The sequence below is a fragment of the Clytia hemisphaerica genome, unplaced genomic scaffold (genome assembly GCF_902728285.1).
Source record: "Clytia hemisphaerica strain Z4C2 unplaced genomic scaffold, Clytia hemisphaerica genome assembly, whole genome shotgun sequence".
Taxonomy (NCBI): domain Eukaryota; kingdom Metazoa; phylum Cnidaria; class Hydrozoa; order Leptothecata; family Clytiidae; genus Clytia; species Clytia hemisphaerica.
In genome coordinates, this window is record NW_027103495.1 from 63260 (window position 1) to 74584 (window position 11325).

Sequence of the window (11325 nt, forward strand, 5' to 3'; positions counted from 1 at the left end):
TGTCACAACACGAATAACATAACATTAAAAGATAATAACTTCGTAACAAAATTTCCGACACCCCTGAAAACGCTACTGGGGTATCCAGGAAAAAATTCCTACTTCACAACATGACTACAAGTAGAAAATACTTGTTGTAATAAAATAGCCAGAAAATTAAAGTTATGATTCAAAAAACATTTCGACAAATATTTTTCAGCATAAGCTTTTCGTTTTATTAAAAAACATCATCAGTGCATATGTATACAAGTAAAACGTTCAAATTAAATTGTTATCAAATTTATAAAAAAGCTAAAAGTAGAGATAATTGCACTAATACTCATAAGAGTATACAAGGTATTCTTGCAAATATCTCTAGATGATAAAATGGCAAACAAAGAAAGCTAAAAGTTTGTTTACAGTAAAAAGTCAAAATCCTCACCCATCTTGTAAAATCCATTTCGGTGAATGCAGCTGTGGTGAGACATATTTGGGGGAAACTGTCAAAACACTTAAAAAGTAACAATGATCACGCATTTACTTGGAGAATTCTCTCATCAGCGCCAAAGCATACCCGAGAGAGAAAGAATCTTGAAGCTTCAATAATAGCAATTAAAAACCTCTCATTAAACAATCAAATTGAAAATTTTACAACTTTTTAGGCATGGGATTACCTAGAGAAATTTGCAAGAATACCTTGTATACTCTCATGAGTATTAGTGCAATTATCTCTACTTTTAGCTTTTTTATAAATTTGATAACAATTTAATTTGAACGTTTTACTTGTATACATATGCACTGATGATGTTTTTTAATAAAACGAAAAGCTTATGCTGAAAAATATTTGTCGAAATGTTTTTTGAATCATAATTAGAAAGTATTTGTGTGTGTTAATTATGTTTTTTGAGTTTTTGTTTCATTCTAACCATGAAAGTGTTAATTACCGCGTTGCATTCACAAGAGAAATTAGACATACACACACAACAATTGTTTGGTCTAATCTTAAAACCATCATCATTTCCAGTATTAAAAACAATGAAAGTAGGCTCTTTTAAAAAAGAAAAAAATTATCCAAATTAAATCAAAACCGATTCATTTGGAGTAGAGAGGGTTATTTTGTAACCGATAACGTACCTGAATAATATAGTCTTTCATCGTACCTGAATTATATAGCACCGCCTGTGAAAGGCGTTTTAGCTGGAATCGGCCTTCCTTTAGAACTTTGGAGTAATAAATTTTGACTTTCAGCAATTAAAAATGAACTTTTAAATGGATTGAGCAAATTTTTTGGCGTAATTTTAATTGAAGTTTAAAATGCCTAAAATCTGAAGATTTTGGAGATTTTTCTTTGCTCGGCCGAAGTTAGGCCGCGGATATGTGACCGCGGATACGATATAACCCTCACCGTTTCATTTGCTTCGTAAAAATTCAACTCCAAAAAAGTCAATTAAGATGCAATCAATTAAAGTTCAATTAAATTGCTTTCATAATTAATTAGTAATTACTGAAAAAATACCTCATTGTGCTTTTTTCCTGTTTTTTTTTTTGGTTTCATAAAAAATGCACTTTCTTGTACACTTGTATGACTTTTTTATGCGAAGCAGTAAATTTTCGATGAAATTTATTCGATGTTTTTATTTTTTGGCGCTAAATAGACCGAGGTAATGTATTTCAGCATAAGTACGCTGTTTTAACTAGTTTTACCCAATTTTTGCTTAGGATTCAGCAATTCTAGCTTCTGAATTGTTCTTAAATTGTTCTTATTTTTTTAGCCTCTTTGTACTCATAATATTGCTTTAATATCTTTAACGATTTACTTGACTTTCAGCATTAAGAAAATGTATTTATATTTTTTATTTCTTAATTACTGGTAAGAGCTTCCTTTATGGCTTTAAATTCAGTACGTGCTCGAATTCTTTTTTTAAGATCATAGTCCGTAAAAAAAACACTGGGCAGAATAAGAGATTTCCAATCCTGGAAATATCTTGAAAATATGATATTTCCATATACTTTTGTAAATATGGAAATTTGACTTTTCTATATTTCCAAATTTGTGGAAATACCATATTTCACGATATTTCCAAAGTTGTGGAAATATCTTGAAAATATGATGTTTCAATGAATTTCAGAGTTGGAAATATCATGAAATATGATATTTCCACAACTTTGGAAATATAGAAAAGTCATATTTTCATGGGTTATTTTAAAAGCATGGAACCCAATTGGTGCACCAATTGGGGTACTTATTGGGGTACCCATTTAATTTACTGACCAGGATTAAATCTTGCGAAAAAGAATAACATACGCTTTTAAAAATAAATGTAGAGTGATAAAATAATAACATATAATAATATGTGTTTATAACATAATTGCCCCGCAGGGGCTTTTGTTGCTTCACGTAGCGGACTTGCTCGCCAGAAAAATATTCATGTTCATGTTGTTGTTTCTTCCGAATTTTTTCGTGATATTTTTACAACTTTCGTGCATTTTACACAGAGCATTTGTGAAAGCGAGAAATCGAAAGTCCCGTCTGCACTGCCACACGGCTAAGCTTTCACAAACCGACAATATCAGGGGGGTCGGGGTCAAAAATCCGAAGCACGGAGGCCGTCGTTAAATTCATAGAGGTCGCTGTAGAAATCATCGATGTCGTCGTCTATTACATAGAGGTCGTGAGTGGACTATAGAGGTCGTAGTGGGTCCATGTTATAAATCAAAGACCAGATCTTAAAATGTTGAATTTTACACTACGACCCACTACGACCTCTATAGTCCGCTCACGACCTCTATGTAATAGACGACGACATCGATGATTTCTACGGCGACCTCTATGAATTGAACGACGGCCTCCGTGCTTCGGATTTTTGACCCCGACCCCCCCCCCCCTGATACGACAAACAACAAACAGCACAAGACTTTTGCTTGGTTAATATCTTTTTAACGTAGTTGCTCAAAACTAAAACTGGATTTACTTGAGGGAAATTGTTTACTACTGAATGAATAACTATCAAACTACTGATATTGGATCAAACCTTATACGATTGTCAGAATGGACGACATCTTCAATGACAGTGTATTACACACACAGTGTTATGCACTGCTCTACCGAAACCCTACTGGTATTATAAAGGCATAGACAAAAGGGAAATTGACCGTTAATTCATATTGTCTATCTATATAGTGACTTCATTTTGAATGAAATTAAATTGAAATTTTTGGTAGAAAGACAAAACCCAGTTACCCTCTATGGATATTGCATGCGCCGAAAGTAATTTTTCAAAGAGTAAGCCTTGTGCCATGCCAAAACGTGCCAAAAACTGGTACCAACATTGAGTTTCTTACAGACAACAGAAGGTTTAGTGAGTGAGACATACCAATGAGAATATACTATGACTAACATGAACTGATTCATTCTCGTGGACATTTGAAGCACAGTGTTACAGCAAAAAAATGGTTGAGCATGGGAGCAGCGAGCAGAAAAATGTAAACAGAAGCGGAACAAAAGCCGAAAAACGGTGGATTATGGAGTATTTGATGCTATTTTGTGAATAATTCTTTACGCCGAAGATTTTCAGCCTTAGTTACCTGAATTCCAGACTGGGACAAAACATTTCAAGCTTCTAAGAAAAGCTTATTATTACACACGCTATTGGAGTAATTTCAATTTGAATTGTTTTGTCACATATTATGAACAGACTCAAACACTCTCTCTACTAATACCACCACTGCACACTGTACCATGTTGATGTTTTTTGAACATCATGTACTTTGAACAAACTTTTTGACTATTTAGAACCGGACGTCCAATAAAATACAAACACAATGTTGTACCTACCTGTGAAGTGAAAAGTTTTTAACCCTGTTGACGGTGGTTACAACGGGACACGGTATCTGAAATTCCCTTGGCCTTTATTTTCAAAACATATGGATTGAAGACAAGATGAATCTATTTTTATGGGAGCGAGACAAACACTACTTTGATTGGATCAATTTTCGCAGGAATTACTTTAAGAGTATGAATTTATGCAAGGATAAATTAATGCAGGATTAATTAATGCCAGGATTAATTGATGCAGGATTAATTAATTAGGCCCTAATTCGTATTATTTAAATTTGGCAATTCTTCAGCCATTCACATTGATTTATTCCACATATTAATTTATTCTACCGTTAATTTATACTCACGGTTGGGCATCCACTATCCACAAAATTTAAGCTTTTTGTAAGAACTTATTTTCGTGTTTTCCCACGTTAAGTTATTTTCAAAAAGTGATAAAATAAGTTTTGGTATTTTTATGTATTTAACAGTCATTTCGTTAAAGAATCTCCGTGTACAGTGGCGGATTAAGTGATGTTTTAATATTTTCATGGTGACTAATTTTCGCTGAAGGCCTCTTTTAAGATTTTCTTAGGATTTTATTTTATGGTTTTTTGTAAATAAGAACAAAGACTGTGAAATCCGGGAAATTTAATCCCTGAAAATTAATACCTTTATTAAAAGTATCTGATTCAACTGCCAAATTTGAGAGCAACTATCAAATTTATATCTTTAGTAACCACGAAGAAACTTTATTCAAGCTAACTGAACAATTTTTGCAGAAACACGTATAAACATTGTTAAAGTTTTTCAGATAATTTTCAGTAACCTTTGATACAAATAAATTATATCTACAGTATGCCACCAGTCCAAAGTTACTTACTTTCTAAATTTCAAATCAAATGACTGAAATTGTATTCAATTTCATTTTGGAATTCACCTTTAATCTGCATTATGTATTCTTTATGGGAGGGAAGCACTTTCAGTTTCACAGTACACATTCTTATGTTTGGGTTTTCAAAAGCGATTTTTATCTGGTGATTGAAGAAAATCAACTTTGATATCATTCTAGTTCTTAACATGTTGCAAAACCTGTAATGGTTTTAATTTAGGTCACTTTGCATCAGAAAGTGTAGATTGACACTTTCGTTAAGTATGGATCTTATTGATGAAATTTTAACCGCATCTGCTCGTGTTTCTTAACTTTAAACAGCTCTAGTAACATTGAGCACTTTTTACGAAGACTCGTTTCACCAATTTATAGTCTGATTATGATTCCCTTGCTCTCTTCATGGCTAAGTTCCTCTGGGCTAATATCTGCTATCGGCGGGGCATTCATAGCGACAGCTACTTGCTAGTATTATGCTTGTTTGCTTTAAAACACGTGTTTGAGAGAATCAAGGACTACTTCCTAATGTCAATTCATATCCAATTATATTTCCTGCATCATATTGAGTATAAATGTAATTCTTAATCAAAGTAACCTTAGAACTATTGCATTTTATGATGTCATCAAAATTTTTGGTAGAAAGTGTCAGTTTAGTGATAAAAATGACAAAAGAAAATGTCATTGCTTTTCTTGCTCTAAAAGCTATCTTTACAAATTTTCCAAGGCTAAAATGACTGTTAATTTGTATCATTTTGTACAATGAGCATCACCTTCAGTATAATAAATCTTTTTGGAGGAATTTGACTTACGATTATTAGATTTCAATTTTTTGTAAATATTTTTGCAAGAAAGTGCCTTTTTTTGTCAGCATTCTGACATGTAAAAAGAAGAGATAATAATAAGATGTTACCAGCCAGCACCTTACAATTCTCCTGATTTTAAGCTATAATATGATGTTGGTTACTTGATTGGAATACTGTTTTCTTTGGTTACTGAATTTATTCTGGTCTTACCTATTCTGGTCTGTAAATTTTTGAAGTAGGAAATGAAAAAAGCAAGGTGGCGGCTGATTTAATTAAAAAGCAGTAGACTTTCACTACCTGTCGGAGAACGGCAACTGTGACAAAAGTTTTGTGACAATCTTAAATCAAACTTTATTAAACCATCAATGAAACGGTTTTAGCACCATATTATAATTTTTAAATGAAATTAAGTGTAATTTAACCAAATTAAGGGCGGAAAGTAGTATCCCAATAAGTACCCCAATTGGTGCACCAATTGGGGTACCATGCTTTTTAAAATAACCCTATTTTCATGTTATAAGACTCTGTCTACGTTGCAAAATAATGAAATCGAGTACCTTAAAGGAAGAAATTTTGGCGGGAATTTAATTTGGCGGATGGCCGAAAAAGTTTTTCCAGAGGGAATTTAATTTGGCGGATGGACGAAAAAACTAAATTTGGCGGGAATTTAATTTGGCGGTCGCTTAAAAAAATTTACCTTAAGATGGCGTCAAAACAGCGAAAAAATAGCAAAAATACCTTAAAAGAGATCATATTTTCAAAATGTTTAATTTGGCGGGAATTTAATTTGGAGGATGGCGGAAAAAAGAAATTTTGGCGGGAACTTATTTGGCGGATTTCAGCCAAATCCGCCAAATCCGCCAAATTTTCTTTCCGCCAAAATTTCTTCCTTTAAGGTAATCGAGACAAAAAAAAGTTGATATCGAAAAAAAAGTTAATATTAAAAAAAGTTGGTATCGAAAAAAAAAAGTTGGTATCGAAAAAAAAAGTTGATATTAAAAAGAAATTGGTGTCGAAAAAAAAGTTGGTATCGAAAAGAAAAGTTGGTATTAAAAACCCTTTTGTCGCGCCATACTTTTGTTTCTTTCCATTGTTTCTTACTTAATCTTGCGTTTGAGAAATGAGTTTTTTGCTCACTTTTGATCAAAAAGTAAATCGATTTTCATCTTCTAAAGGTTTTGTTTTGATTGGTCTGATGAATAAATGCTGATGTAGTAAAAACAAGTCAAGTGTGACAAGATTAGAAAAAGGTTTTGAAAACATGAAAATACATTGAATAAAAAAACATTCCTCGAACAAAAGGACTTTTACTGAGCGGCTGATTTTTAAACTTCAAAATCTTTCAAAATTTCGAAAATGACGATGAAAAAGATGAAGATGTTTTCTACTTGACCAAAAATTTATACTTTTTTAAAAGTTTGAACTTTGCTAATTTCAAATATATTTTTAGATCTTTTATATCTTTCTTAGATCAAAAAGTGGGTCCATTCTGCCCGTTTTTGGCCATTCTTATTCCACAGATTTTATCTTTCATCAAGGTTTTTTGAGTGCCCTTGTAACATGCTTTGATATATATTACTTTCAGGAATAAGTATTAAAAACATAACAATCATATCATACCGCAGTGGGTGTAGTGTGGTAACAGGTGGTGTAATTACCAGTTCCCTTCATGTAAACCTTCTGACCAAGAACGATATGGAGCAACAAATAGAAACTGTACAATCTCCTTTAAAGACTTGGTGCGCGAGTCGACCAATGAGGGTTTTTATATTCAATTACCATCAAACAAGAGTTTTTACCTTCACCTTTGATCTATTTCCAACATTGTTAGATATTAAGGACAAGATTCAAGAAAAAATTGATATTCATCCTGACAATTTGATTCTCTATCAACATCAATTCGATGGTGAACGAGACAACGGTGGTTATATCCGTTGTCTCTTGACAAAACCAGTGGAAACTTTACAATTTAATAGCAAAGTTAGTGAAACTGTTATGAACTTCATCTTGGTTATTCGTTGCAATGAAAGGAACTACTTTAATAAATTCAATTTTGAGACTCTTGATGATTTGGAGCTTCCAGTGGTCGGCTCTAAGACACAAATTAAGATCTTAACGATGCAAAGATCAAGTACAATTAAGTCGATCATTGCCTTAAAATTCAACATTCCCATAAATAACCAAGTATTATTTCACAATGATAAAATATTAGAGCATGATGGACGAATATCTTCTCACTCCTTGTATTTTGCAATAACAGGAGATGTGCCACCCGAAGCTGAAAGTTGGTTAAGAGAAAACGACATTTCAACAACCTTAATCTTCAAGTTAAGATTTCTTTCAAAGATTGATTATATGAATGTCATGGAGTACCACTCCATCCGGAGCATAAGACAATACATTGAAATTCAATACAAAGTACGCCGTAATGATCAGATTTTATTATTCAAAGGTGAAGAAATTAGGGAGAACCAATCATTGTTGAGTTTAATGACCAATGGTCCTTTGGATGACTTTCCTTTAAATTTAGTCGTCGTTAATAGACCTTTTACGGTGAGAGTAAGAAGGGCGTACGAGAGATACTCGAATGAGTTTGGCGTTGAAGTCTTAAATTCAAACACAATTGGTGAAGTCAAAGTGAAGATTGCTGAGAGAAATGGTATACCATTACAATATGTAAAGATATCTAGTGATGCTGATGGTAAAGAAGAACTTAAAGATGATTCGAAATTAATCGAAGATTGTGGTTTAGAGCTTTACCCGATAATATGGATGAAGCCTGTCCTACGTATACACGTTACATTTGTCGAATTTCCTATCGAACATTCCACTGATTATGAAATTCTTGAGGAACATTCTAAATTGAAGGATGTGATAAAGAAAATAAGGAAAGCTAACGGACTGAAGAAAATCGAAATTAGAGATGCGGACGCTGAGTTGTTAGAGCCGAACGTTTCATTACTTGATGTGGCTGAAATACACGTCCAGGTTCATAATCCTCTTAAAAAGTCTTGCATTGTAATGTAAACAAAAATGTCGATTTTTCAAAATTTCTTTTCCAAATTTATATTTGTTCAACACTAGGTAGGGGAATAACAATGTCCCGGGATTAAACTTTTCGGGAAAGTTTTCTTTTACCAGATTAAGTTTACCGCATTAAGTTTTAACCCTTTAACTGCCGACATGGGCACTTTCCATTCCTTTGCCGCAAAATTAACACTTCTACAAAGATTTTGTATTAGATGGTTTAAAATGAAAAAAGATAATAGTTAAAAGCTTTTTTATGTTGAAAAATACCTATTCAACAATATCCAACTCAAAATTATAGTCCTTGGCTGATACTTCATATATTATTCAGAAAATAAAGTCGAAATCGCTACCTTTTGCCCATGTCGGCATATGCCGACATCTGGCAAATAGGTCGAACCTACTTTTTTTCCCGTGGCAAATAGGTCGAACCTTAAAAAATACGAACGGCAGTTAAAGGGTTTAAAGAAAAAATTTATGAAATTATTTTCTCAAAAAATTAAATTTCCAAAGATTATGTCCGAGTTAACTATATTAAAAAGATCATCTTAAATTTTATGTAAACGTTTTTTATAATTCTTCGTTAAATGTGTCTTAGAAACGCCCCCTTGTTAATTTGAATTTAATTTGAAAAGGAAAAGAATATCACTGAGGTATAGACAGGTAAGATTTGAAGCGGCTTTTTCCCTGAGTTAGATCGATCTCGATACAGGTTGGTTTTCACACAAACTACATTAAAAGTAACATTTAACCCATCAGACATTTTGAAACGTTTGCCACGTAAATATGAAGTAAATCCGCTGTTGGAAATTTCGGAGTAAATCTTATACAGTAGATTCTCGTTAATTTACACTTCTCTATTATTCGAATCTCTCTATAATTCGAAATAAGTCTGGGTTCCCGTCAAGGGAAAACCTTAGTAAAATACTCTCTATAATTCGAATCTTTCTGTAATTTGAAACTGTAGCATTACTTTAAAACGCCTTTTCGACCGTAGCCACCAATTGCCGCGCAGGCATTTTTTTGTCCGCTTTATCCCAATAAAACCGTCCCACTCATAGAAAATGCGTCAAAAAAGGATTGGGACGGTTTTAGTGGGATAGAGCGGACAAAAAAAGGCCAGCGCGACACGGTTGAAAAGGTGTATTGCCTGGGAAACGTGATGATTCACACCAAGAATTTGACTATACCTTATTAGAAGAACATTATCACAAACAAAGCATATCTTACCCCGAAGCTGTCTCCACGCCTGAGAACATTCACCGTTTTCCATTCGTTCTTTTGAGTGAATTTATTGAACACCTGCTTGTTAACAAACACAGATCCAGTGTATATCAAATAAAAATCATGCCCAATATGTCCTTCACGTAGCACAATCCTTTTACGCGGAACTCTAAAGAATAAGTTTACTTTCAATGAAAAAATCCGTCAATACACTCTTCTTGAGGCATAAGGAAGTAAAGTGAGTAGTTGGTATACAACCGCAGTCGGAAGCTACCCAAAGGTTCCTTCTTTGATAGCTTTCTACCCCAAAAGTATGGAAGGTCGAGGCATCAAGTATCTTTTGTACTTGCGCACCGTAGCCGGATGCTCTACCACTGCACTACGGTCGTGGCATAACAAATTCATTGCGAGTCTACTTTCAAAGACACGCACCCATGTATGAGGCAAAGATAAGATCTTTCCAATTTTTGAATAATTGGGATGGGCAGACAGGCCGATAGACCTTCTAGCTTAACTGAAGTTGAAGCAAAAAATGTTAGTGAGCGAAAGAGTACCTACTTTGAATAAGTGAACATGCGGCACATGACTGCTCGTACAGAATACGTGAATTTCTCATTAAATTTTTTCAATATGGATAACATACGTAGTAGACCGTACACATCATTCACAGTTCGTGATGGGCCCTCTCTTCGTAATACTTCTTTGGCCCAGGTTGGAACTTCACATCCAACATGCTTAAAAAGGGAAAAACATTTGTTCTGCAAAGTATCGGGATCAATGTCTTTTAAGTAGGCCAAAGCAACTAAAACAGACAATAACACTAGCGAGCGTTTTAAAGGGAGGTACTATATTGTCAGATAGTAAAAATGACTAAATTTTACCTAATTCTCAGGATGTTCACTACAGTGCCCTACACGTTTGTTACAAGAACAAACTAATTCGGGTAATAAGGACATAATGACTGAAATATCAAGAAACAGTCAAGAATATTTGAAGGCTTTGTGGACTCTAAAACACAAAAACCACACAAAAATTGGCAAAAAAAATGAAAATAACATTTTGAGAACATCCCAACGCTTTAAAAGTTTTAGAGAAAAAATGTGTTTAAAAGTGGTTTTCAAAAATGGTTTAGATGTAGAATCATTTCAACCAATCATCTGAAAACTTGATGTAATGTAATGCTTACCTCGGCATTTTTTGTGAAGTCCTCTCGATTGAACGGTATCAGAGTATTAGACAAATATGACTCTTCATTGGATGAGTTAGCTAGTTCCCAGGCTTCCATGACAGTTGTTTTTGGTGTGTTGTCATATGAAAAGGATGCCATACTTGTCAAAAGTCGTTTAGAGTAAAGCGCCATTTTGCCAAGTAAAACGATGGAACAATTCTATGAAAAAAGGAAGTCATTTCATCATGGATATTCTTACCTATTTATGGAGAAAATTAATTCCAAAATGTTCTCTACAGTATTCCTGGTTAGGATCCAAATGCAACCTAGTTTGAAATATGATACCAATGAAGTATAAGCCCACAGGGCTAGAATCGAATCTTCTTGGTAGGATTTGAAGCCTAAAAAATCCTACCAA

The 11325-nt window shown here is 33.6% G+C and overlaps 1 protein-coding gene across 2 annotated transcripts in view; it reads right to left on the reverse strand.

The window, feature by feature from the left end:
- The window catches only part of LOC136798680 (cyclic nucleotide-binding domain-containing protein 2-like), a 41366-nt gene that overhangs the window by 18615 nt on the left and 11426 nt on the right, over window positions 1–11325 (reverse strand). For both annotated transcript variants that reach the window (XM_067055329.1, XM_067055330.1), the window contains exons 3-5: window positions 10926–11126; window positions 10298–10473; window positions 9746–9908 (exon numbers count right to left, since the gene is read on the reverse strand). In XM_067055329.1, the coding sequence (XP_066911430.1) occupies window positions 9746–9908; window positions 10298–10473; window positions 10926–11126 (540 nt within the window). The remainder of the gene's footprint in view (window positions 1–9745; window positions 9909–10297; window positions 10474–10925; window positions 11127–11325) is intronic.